The sequence below is a fragment of the Nymphaea colorata genome, chromosome 6 (genome assembly GCF_008831285.2).
Source record: "Nymphaea colorata isolate Beijing-Zhang1983 chromosome 6, ASM883128v2, whole genome shotgun sequence".
Taxonomy (NCBI): domain Eukaryota; kingdom Viridiplantae; phylum Streptophyta; class Magnoliopsida; order Nymphaeales; family Nymphaeaceae; genus Nymphaea; species Nymphaea colorata.
In genome coordinates this window covers 18,648,048-18,658,994 of record NC_045143.1, presented here as the reverse complement: position 1 = coordinate 18,658,994, position 10,947 = coordinate 18,648,048, and the positions used below count along the sequence as shown (strand labels likewise).

Sequence of the window (10,947 nt, the reverse complement as noted above, 5' to 3'; positions counted from 1 at the left end):
TGATCCTGGTATGGATCATTGTAAAGCAGCCAAAAGAGTTTTGAGGTACTTACAAATAACAAAAGATTTTATGTTCACATACAGGAAGTCAGACCAGTTGAAGATCCTTGGGTATTCAGATTCTGACTTTGCTGGGTGTCAAGATAGTAGCATAGCATGTTACGAGGCATCCAATCATGCTTTGTGATTGTGAAATTTTGTCACGGGGCTGCGCATTGTGAGTGGTATAGAAATGTCACTAAGGTTGTTGTGTGACAATAATTCAGCAGTCATGTACCCTTATAACAGCTATAGTTTGTCAAAGTCGAAGCACATCGACATAAAGTTTTTGGTTGTTAAAGAGATGATACACAATGGTCAGGTGTTTTTAGAGCATATTGGGACAAACTCTATGATTGCAGATCCGCTTACCAAGGATTTAACACATAAGGTCTTTCACGAACATGTTGTTCGTATGAGAGTGTTATCCATGGATGATGTGCTGGTTTAGTGAGAGTTTGTATTTTGTTTGCTCTTATGTATGGACACATATTCAGTTTTCTGTAGAATAAAGTTTAAAGTTCTTTGGTTCCATTATGTATTTATGTGTTTTTGATCTCCATAAGGTTTTAAAGTTGGACCAGTTGAGAATAGACATGTTGTAATCACATTACATGTAATTCTCATACTATACATCCATATTAGATCTATGTCATAGGTTGTGTTAACATTTGTGATCATTGAATGTTTAGCTAATTTTGATATAGCGAAAGCCGCTTTGGTTCTATGTTGATATGATCATGGACGAGATTGGTGAAAATGACGTTTAATAAGATAACAGTTATGAGCTCCTAAAGTTTTATGTAATGTCTGAATGTATAAAGACATATTTAACTCAAGTGGGAGATTGTAAGATAATTTGGTGGGCCGGCATATGTCTATGAGGAATTTCAGACATTATGGTTGTCTTAAGGTAAATATCCGTTTAAGTGATTGCATTTTGAGATATTACGTCATTTTAGATGGTATAGGGTAATTTTGAAATGTATAGATACCAGTACGCAATTATGGACTCTTTGATGGGTGGAATCCGTAATTGCTCTTAATATAAAATGGTAGTGGTCCCTGAGGTCGTGCAATGGTTGCCTGAAACGTTGGTTTCTAGGGTTTTCCTTTTCCCCTCTGAGAGAGACCTCAAGCGCGCCGCAAAGACCCTGAAAGATCCTACCGCGATCTACCGTCCAGTTCCTCAAATGGATTCAGGTACGCTTCCACTACAGTTAAGTTTATTTTGTTTAATTCAATGATTTAGCATGAGCATGATCCTGTTTTAGGGCATATCGTTTGTGTATGCATGAAGGAGAGAAATCCTAACAGAAAAAAGAAAAGACAAAGGGAGAGACCGACGGCTCACCTGAGCGCCGTCGCCACCGCGGTTTTCACCTCCGTCTTCGCTGCCACACCCTTCGCCTCCTGTTCCTTCTCTATGTTGCGGTCGTAGTAGAGCCAGGGACGAAGAGGAAGCCGTGGAAGAAGGAGCCGCGTCGGGCCTCCCTTTAGTGGAGATCGGTTCCGGGTTTGGATTTTGATCTGACCCAACCTTCCGTGCCAAGCGTTACAGAGGAGGGAAGAAAAGGAGGAAGAAAGAGAAGTGAAAGAGGAAGATTAGAGAGAAGATAAATTGCTTTACACGTATTACAAAAGGAAGAGAAAAGGGGTTAAAGATCATTATATTCATTTAAAAGTAAAGGGTTAAATTTTTTAATTTCCTTTATTATACTATTTTTCATAATTTTCCTTTAATTATTTTACCTTTTTACTTTTATATTTCCCATTTATTACAAAAGAAAGTTTCTAAAAATATTTATTTTCATGTTTGACTTTCACACATGTGCATACATATGGTCACACACTTGCACTTAAAGTTTTTTCTAAATGTGCCACAACTACACCTGCAACTGCACTTCATACCTATATGACATAGATTTAGACCGTTAGATTAATTTATTAAAAACTGACTTCATTGAGTGGATTGAACGCACAAGTACTCGTACCTCCACAACTCCAAAACTGTTAGAAAAGGCACACAAACATCATACTTGGTGCACGTATGCACTAAAATTAGTAATATAATAAAAAAAAGACATCTCATCTCATGAGTTTCTTTCTTCACTTACTAAAATTTCATGTTACTTTGGGATATTTCCCGTTTTTCCTTGACTTGCTTTTGCTTGTCTGTAGTTTTAACTATTTAAGCCATTTGTCAACATACAGTTTGCACCCTTTTAATTATCCAAGTAGTTATTTGAACTCAAAATTGGCTGCAATCAGTATATTATTTCACAACATCATGTCAGATTATTAGTTGTCATCTATGTCACTAAGCTCAAACAAGTTCACATTCCACATGCAAAATTGAAATTGGTGCGAATCAAATACATAATTCTTTCTAGTGCATAGTGGATAAAATGTTTGATGGACTAAAGTCAATCTTTCGGGGCATTTTCCTTTTCATTTCAGGGTAATTTTTTGTTAAACGTAGCGTCATCTTTTGTAAAAAGGTAACTTTTCTTTTTTCTCTATTTGTTCTTTATAAAGAGCATCTTTTGTCTTTTTTTACCAAATAGAATCTTACAGACCACCAGAAACGAGAGCACCAGGGTGGTGCATGGGACATATATGCACTCTCAAAGAAAAGGTGGTAGTTAGGGTAATTTTAGAATTTTAAAAAAAAAATAAACGTTTTTTTTTTTTTACTTTTAACTTTTCGTTAGGTTTACCTTTTGTTTTCTCTTTATAGACAAACTTTCCTTTTTTTTTTACCAAGGGCATTTGGTCATTAAGCAAGGTAGTGCACAATTTTTTGTGCATCAAAGGGTACTGGAAATATGACTCTTTCTTCTCCCAAATCTGATTTGTTTATGAAGAATGTGTTGGTTGTTCCTTCTATTACTGAATGTAATTATTCTCCCAAATCTGATTTGTTTACGAAGAATGTGTTGGTTGTTCCTTCTATTACTAAATGTAATGTCTGGGCACAAATTTTCCAAAGGTAATGATGTCAATTTTGAATTTTATCCTAACAAAATGAAGGATGTCAACACATGACAAGTTATTCTCACTGGCAAAAATGAAAGGGGTCTCTACAAATGTGAAGCCGACCAAGGAGTCAAGGATGAACAGCAAGGTATGTATACCAGTGGATGGGACACCCATCCTTCAAAAATCGTTCAGCATGTGATGAAAAAATTTGGTTTGCATTACGTTGCTCATCTTCTAGAGGTTGGAAAAGCTCATGCTCAACCGTTTGATTTTGTAGTGATTGATATTAAAGAACTTCTAGATTTAATTTTTTCTGATGTTTAGGGCCCAACTTATTTACACCCAAAATTTTCCAAATTTTTTGCAATGGAAAATTTGCAAATTTCCAAAAAAATTCCAGGCCGGAGTCGAATACCCATGGTTTTTAACTCCCTAACAGCTAAATCAATGGGTTTCATTTCTGCTTTCAATTAAATTCAACAAGTTGATTTCTAGCTTGCCGAATCGTGGTGATTCGTCACCATGATCTAGACCCTAATCAGTCCCACAGTTTGAAGTTTTTCGCCAAGCTATTTAACTCAAAATAGCATCCATCTAACTATTCTAAAACAGTGACTGTCATGCATGATTTTTCTCATTCTAATCTTCATGATTTTGGCATTTTCCTAAGCATTATTTTCCATGAGTGCCTCTCCATGTGAATGATGGATGGAAATGACAAACGAATCGTGGGTTTGGGCCAGGATTTTTTTTTTTTTTTTTTTAATTTTAAACAGCTGGGAATGATGTCCAGGTGGGATGATATGAAGAAAATATACATGTTAATGCATACCCAATATCATCTAATGCATACCCAATATCATCTTAACCCATTTGAACTAAAATTCTGTTTTTTTCAAAAATAAAAAAGATGATACTTTCAAAATCTAATTTAAAAAGGTCCCATTCTTGCAATATTGAAAGAATACTACCATGGTTTGTGTGTGAATGTCCTCGTTTCATCTACTTGATTGAATGAATGAATTCGAAGAGAGAGAGGAATGAAGCATGGATGTTCTTTTGAACGTATGATGGATTGGATCTCACAACCTTGTCAAAATGGTTCCACCAAGGATTGGATCTACTCAACCCATGAATATGATCCATCTTAAAATGGAAAAAATCAAACACAATGTGCTAATTTCAACTTATCTCATTTCTACTATTTTCAAAAATATCTATGATTTTGAAAATAAACTATCGCCTCGCTCTAACACTAAAGCCGAGTTTCTAGCTGTTGCTACTGCTGAAATTCTTTCTGCCACACATTTCTTACACGAATTGTGTTTGCCTACTTGCCGACTACCTCAGCTCTTTTGTGATAATATTAGTGCCATGTACCTTGCTGAGAACACAGTTAAACATCATCAGCAAACTAAACACATTCAAATAGACATTCACTTTGTTTGTGATCACATTCAAAACTGGCGATCTGGATGTTAAGGATAAGGATGAAGGCACCAGAGATAATGGCAAGAATAACAATATTGAAGGCAAGGATTGTGATTACAACGTAACGCTCTCCAACCGAGATAACGGCAAGAACAACAATATTGAAGGAAATGATTGTGATAAATCTATAAACAAATCAAATGTAACAGCCAAGAGATTGTCTATTAAAATCCTGGAGACCGTAGCCATGGATGTTACCTAAAGAGCTTACATAGTGGCACTGTCCAATCTCTAGTGGGTGAGATAATCATAAAGATTGAGAGATATTGTGGACGTAGACCTCTAGCCGAACCACATTAAAATTTATGTGTCTTGTGTTTTTTCCTCCTGATTTTTCATTCTCGTACACACACACATATATATACATAAGAAACTAATAGATGATAGACAAATAAAAAATATTGTCAGGCCCTTGATGTTTTTTTTTTTTTTTTTTAATATCTGGTTACAAGAAAAACAAGGAGAAAAATTGTGAATTAATAATAGATGACTAAAATGCCATGCCACCTTTTTCTCATTATTTTTCTTTCAACCACCAATATGAAAAAGACCCAAAATTGAGATTGTTCGTTATTCATCTACCATCTAAGTATCTATCATCTAAGGATGCATGATTGTAACAACTCACGTGCGGAATGCAGGATAGATGGTGAAGTTCACTACTGTCTCTCTCAATTCTGTGGCTTGACTGATATGCATTTTACTAAATATTGGTGAGAAAACTTTAGCATGTGTTGCAAAGATACACAAATTTGATTTATTTTCTATATTATGTGTTTTATATAGAAGTCATGTTGGAAACTTCATAAAATTAAGTCATCTCATTCTCATATCTTCATAAAAAATGCAGTATCGGGACTTAGATACATGAAGAGGTTATAAACAAAGAGCGGCAGCAACATTAGGAAGAGAGCGATAATGTTTTTCTAAAAAAATTGAAATAATGTTCAGAATTAATTAAAAATATGAAAAAAAAATGATTAAGAGTTAGAGCCTAATATATATATATATATATATGCTATTAATAAGAGTGAGCGTCGGACCAAGTACGGGCTTTCGAGTACCCAGCCCGGATTGGGCCAAAGCGGGGCCTGGGATGTCAAAAATGGCCTCGAATATAGCTGTGAACCCATTTGCAAATGTCAGAACCCATTTGCAAATGTCATGATGCAGTCAATGAATTGTCGATTTAGGAGGTGCAAGTTTATCAAATACTCCCCCATCCCGCTTGTCCCTCAAGGGAAAACCTCTCGGGTGATCGAAAGAGTCTATCGTCTCATTCTGGTCTCATGTTTGCATCGGAAAACTTGTCCAAGAGAAGTTTCATTTGGGTAACTTTTTATTTATTTATTTGAGGGTAATAAAAGTGTCTCCACATATGGAGCTAGGGTCAACTTGCCCTCTCATTTTAAGATAAACCAACAAAAACTGAGATTATTTTTTGGTGAAAATTATGCTCCTTTTCTGTTGATGGGTATCAAAAATGGGGTGTACCATTCAAACGCGCCCTTTTGATAAAATCTGAAAGAATTAAGCGCTAAAAATTTTACACCTCCTCGTCTGGAGGTTTGGTTGGAGCTCACCAACCCCATTGAATCAAGTACAAGTATAAGGATGTCAATGGATCTGATATCTTAACCCAAATGCTTAGACAAATGCCGGGTATAAAAAAATTTGTTTATTCGATTAAAATATTGAAATAGATATAAACTTAGAAAAAGATATGTGATTTAATTTGGATTCGGTTTAAGCCAATATCCATCAGAATCGGATTAGGATTTATATTCAATTTCAAATCAATATTCTATATTCAATTTATGTTCATTTTGAAAGGCAGTACTTAACACGTGTTAACGCTGTTTGAATTCGGTTTGTATATTTAAACTCGTTTCAAATCATTTGGATTAGAAAGAAAAAGTCGGATTCAGATTGTGAACTTAAAAATCACATTCAGATATGGTATAAGATATAATTTGTATTCAAATCCAAATTTGAACCCAAATATTTGAACATATGATAAATCTAATCGGATCGGTGACATCCCTAAGTGCAAGTATAAAATCGACCGGTTCATGAGAATGTCTATCACTATGCAAAAAGAAACGTGAAAAGGACAAAAATGGGGAAATTGAAGAAAAGTGAACCGCTAGATCTAATCTGAACTGCGCAATGCTCTATATCTCTTGTTCCCAACAATAATTATGGAAACTGATCCCACTAACTATGTATTCAGGAGTTGATCCTTGCATAAACGACATAGCGTCAAGCAGGTAGCTGATGAAAGTTTGGTCATTAGTTTGATTTCTATGAGCAATATTCTTTTAATTAATTGCAAATATTGACAGACACTACTTTGGAGTTGAAAAGATTAACCGTAAACTTATTTGGGTTCTAAAGTAACCCATTAACCGTAAACTTATTTGGGTTCTAAAGTAATCCTAAACCTCGATAGGAGAAATGAGGAGGGATTCGGTCTCCTCAAAGTGTCTGTCCTTATATCAAATGTAAGGGATGAGCTGCCCATGTCATTCGAGCTAGTACTAGTAATCAGCTGCCACCAAACCGTCAAATTTAAGAAATCACAATTGATAAGACTTGGGTGAAGCCGATCCGATGCGAACTTGATTGAGCTTCAAATAAACATCCTATATTTAATACCTATGCATTTTGAAAGTCGGCTCTTACCATATCATAATGGAGTTCCAATACCGTTGTATACATAAAAGTTAAATTCGGACCAGATTGAGATTGTACATTTAAATTCGGATCCGGATATGGTAAAAACCCCTTTTTTGTGGTTTATATTCAAATCCAAATTCATGAGCATGCAACAAATCAAATATCACAAGTAAATCCAAACTATTGACGCCAGGCCCTAAGTAAAGCCCCTGCCAGCCCAACCACTCCCACGTTACTTATGAAGCGTAGGATTTGATTTCTAAAACTTTGAGGACGAAGATCACGTTCATATGCTTATACGAACAAATTATATAAAATTTGTGGAGTTCTTTGTTCAGGTTTGGATGAAGAAATCCTCCAACCATTTGGTTTGCATGTTTAATCATGTCTGTTTGATGCAATACATCAAGTAGTAGTGATGATTGAACGATGCATGAAAGATTTCAAAAATATATATATATATATCGTCACACCTCAAGTTTCCCACCTCATTCAATATCTCATATTCACATAAATATTTTTCAATCGAATTCAATTCACTTCGTACGAATGCATATTGGTACACAAAAGGACAAAAATTTTTAAAAAGAAAAGACTTCTGTGCAATTAGATTTGGTTAGAACGATGCACAAAGATAAACTTAGGTATCGGGATTGGAGATGTAGCACCAATTTTAAGTTCATCGTGGGGCCCACGCCCCTCAAGGGTTTACGAGGTCAACGCCCAAACTGCAACATGTGCTGCTGCTAGCTGGCTGCGTTCAAAGCCTCTTCCCCCGCTAAACTCGGTCAAGCCGCAACTAATTCCTTCCCCTGCTAGTCCACCTAAACTCGGTCAAGTCGCTCGCTTCGCCTGGCCGTTGCTGCAGCTGCCGCCGTGGGATTGCGTACCGCGCCAAGCGGATCAACTCGGACTCGGTCAAAGCGCTAGGCTTGGCTTTGAGAGTGGGCTCGAACCTGGCATGAGACGCTGACTAGGCCAGGTGGGCCTGGTTTCTTCAACTTCACCTGATAGTGGGTGCGGGGTGGTCGGTCACACGCTTCCGTGGCCCCACCTGCTTTGTCTTTAGGTGGAATGGTCTATTCCAGGGATTTGGAGTTTAGAGAACAAACCTGCCCCCGCTTTACTTCAGCTAAATTTACTAACTTTAGTTTACCTCCGGCAACGCGAGGAAAGTTTTCATTTAGGTGCACTATTAATTTCATAATTCCACGACGTGGTTTCACTTTTTTGAATTTTTTGATGAACTGTTTATACCCGATAACTATAACCCAAAGGCACCTTTCTGCAATGAACCTTCCACATGGAGACACGGATGGAATGCTGGGCGCAGATTCTTCTTCCAAAGTTGAAGATCTTGTGCATCTACTTTTAGAAAAAACTAGATGTTAATAAGATTAAGGGTGCACCTGAGACCTGGTATTCTATAGGTAAGTTGGGTACTTAACATGCAATCGGTCAGGTTTGAACTGATAAATTGACCTTTGAATTGGCCCGATAAAAAAGTTTCGCTATGTCAGGCTAACCCTAATACGAGTGGGTTAAAAACTTTTGATGTAAAAGAAATATTAAAAGTTTTAAATAAAAATAAACATCAAATCAAATCTTCCATGGACATGAAGGTGATGATCAAACTTGAGCCCATAAGTCAATGGGCGGGCTTAGGCTGCCAACAACACAGTCAAGCCTGCCCGAGTCTGAGCCTCGGACCGGCCCTAGTTAAGGTTGTCTAAACGCTTCTGATTGGTAATATAAAAAGGCATAAGCATATATTAGAAAATATAAAATTTTTAGAACCTTTCAGTGATTAAGAGCAAATGGGTATTCTATAATCGAAAGATGTTTCTTTTGGAAAAAGAAAAAAAAAATGCGAAACCATAAGCCATATAGGCATAAAGAACAGAAAATGGTAAAAGGAAGAAAAGCCGTTCAGCTCTTTTAATCCAACCAATCTCAACCACTCTCTCTCTCTCTCTCCCTGGATGCCTTTCTTGGTTTGCTTCAGCAATGAAAATTCTACTCTCGATTTCTCACCTTCTTAAAACCATGCCAATTGTGTGCCCATTTTGATCTCCTTTGTTCAGTAGCTTCTCTCAATACTGATGTCTCCTGTGCTATCATGATCCAGCGAAGGGAGCGTTCTATTTGTGGCGAGTCTTCTATAGAGTCCTTCTTCTTTTCTCTGTTTCCTTTTCACAGTAGGAAGATGGGCTGTTAGCCCTTTCACCTTGTTTTCTTCCCTCTGTTTGTGGCTGTATTCTCATTCTCTACCCAATTTTTTTTCGGTTTTTGTTGTTTTTTCGGGAGTTGGTCTCCTTGGTACCGGACAGAACGATCCAGAAGTTATTAAAATCTTACGTCTAGCATAGCCATCTTCGATTTCTCGGTCATTTCATTTTGTTTTTGGATGGTGAATGGTAGACTTCGGCGACCATTAATATCTCACGTCTGTCATCCTTAGTCCTTTCCTTCTGTGTTTTTGGGTGGTTGGTTAGTCGGGACTATGGGTAGAGGAAGAGGAAAAGGGAAGAAACTAACTACTGTGAGCAGTCATGAAGATCCAGGGAGTGGCGGAGAAGATTCAATCCCTGCTTATAAGAGGAGGGGGAGACCACAGAAGCCACTGAAGGATGAAATTGAAGAAGACGAAGTTGAGAAGGTCGAGGATGAGGAGCCTGAGACGCTGGGTAAGAGCAAAGAGACGAAGGTGCCGTCAGTTACAGAGAGTGGGAAGAAGAGGAAGAAATTCCCTCAGATCAAAGATAACGGGGATCCGAATACTGAGGAAAACGGCGACGCAAGATCGGGCAAGGACGACGTCGTGAAGCCAAATGGTTTTCGTCTTAACGGGAGCAGGCGGAAGAGCAAGCCACGCCGTGCAGCTGAGGCCGTTGTTGAGTGCAACTGATGGTTGGTGGTGCTCTTATACGGATTGACTGCTCCTTTTGCTCCACCTAATTTTTGCTTGAGTCCGCTGTTTCCTAGTCTCGTATTACATTTTCGTTTTGTTTTCATATTTCCTTTCTTTTGTTTGATTTCTATTTTTGCTGGCTTTAGAGGCTTCATCTTGAATTTGCAGAGAATGTACTGTTTTGATTTTTTATGAAGTCAGAAATGAATCCTTGTTTTTGTCCCAATATATATTTGATGCGAGATATAAACCATAATTCTTTTTCTTTCTCTTGTTCGTTTAGTTCTTTCCATCACTTCATATTTGGCAACCTGCTCCATTGCACTCAAGGATATATTTCTTCATATGCAGCAGGGAATCACTGCATCGATCTGCAGAGACTCATAAGCTGGTGTATTTAACAGTTCCTGCATTTCTGCTTCTTTGCCTGTGCATTGTGTGATCACCTAAACCAGCGTGATCACCTAAACCAGCTAGTGTATCTTCATGGATTCCGTGCATAAGTTCATTGATATGTATAATGATGCGTTCTAATAATCCTGAACATTGACTTAATCAGTTTGTACACTAAACATTAGTTTATTCAGTCTACTACTGCATTTGAACCCCAACAAGTGTATGTCCTCGTGATTGTTGTCAGGAGTACAGATGAAGCCTGCAATTTACAAGCTCATTTGGAAAAAAGAAATTAACCTTCTTAGTTAGTCGCTTTCTTATGAGGCAGTACAGTGCCTTTACTCGATGACAATTTTCTTGCTTCTGGGTTTTTGTGTTTTTTTTGCGAATATTACTGCTTCTCTGATTGTCATTGTCCTTATTCTTGGAGTTAAAAAAAAAAGTTTGTA

The 10,947-nt window shown here is 37.3% G+C and overlaps 1 protein-coding gene across 1 annotated transcript; it reads left to right on the top strand.

Moving 5' to 3' along the window:
• Nucleotides 1-9,117: 9,117 nt before the first annotated feature.
• On the top strand, nt 9,118-10,367 carry LOC116256219 (uncharacterized). Its single transcript, XM_031632512.2, has one exon. The coding sequence runs from the start codon at nt 9,695-9,697 to the stop codon at nt 10,097-10,099; it is 405 nt and encodes a 134-aa protein (XP_031488372.1). The 5' UTR covers nt 9,118-9,694; the 3' UTR covers nt 10,100-10,367.
• The last annotated feature ends 580 nt before the right edge of the window (nt 10,368-10,947 follow it).

Bases quoted from the DNA above. Each gene is read 5' to 3' on its own strand.
- LOC116256219 (XM_031632512.2), top strand. From the start codon at position 9,695: ATGGGTAGAGGAAGAGGAAAAGGGAAGAAACTAACTACTGTGAGCAGT.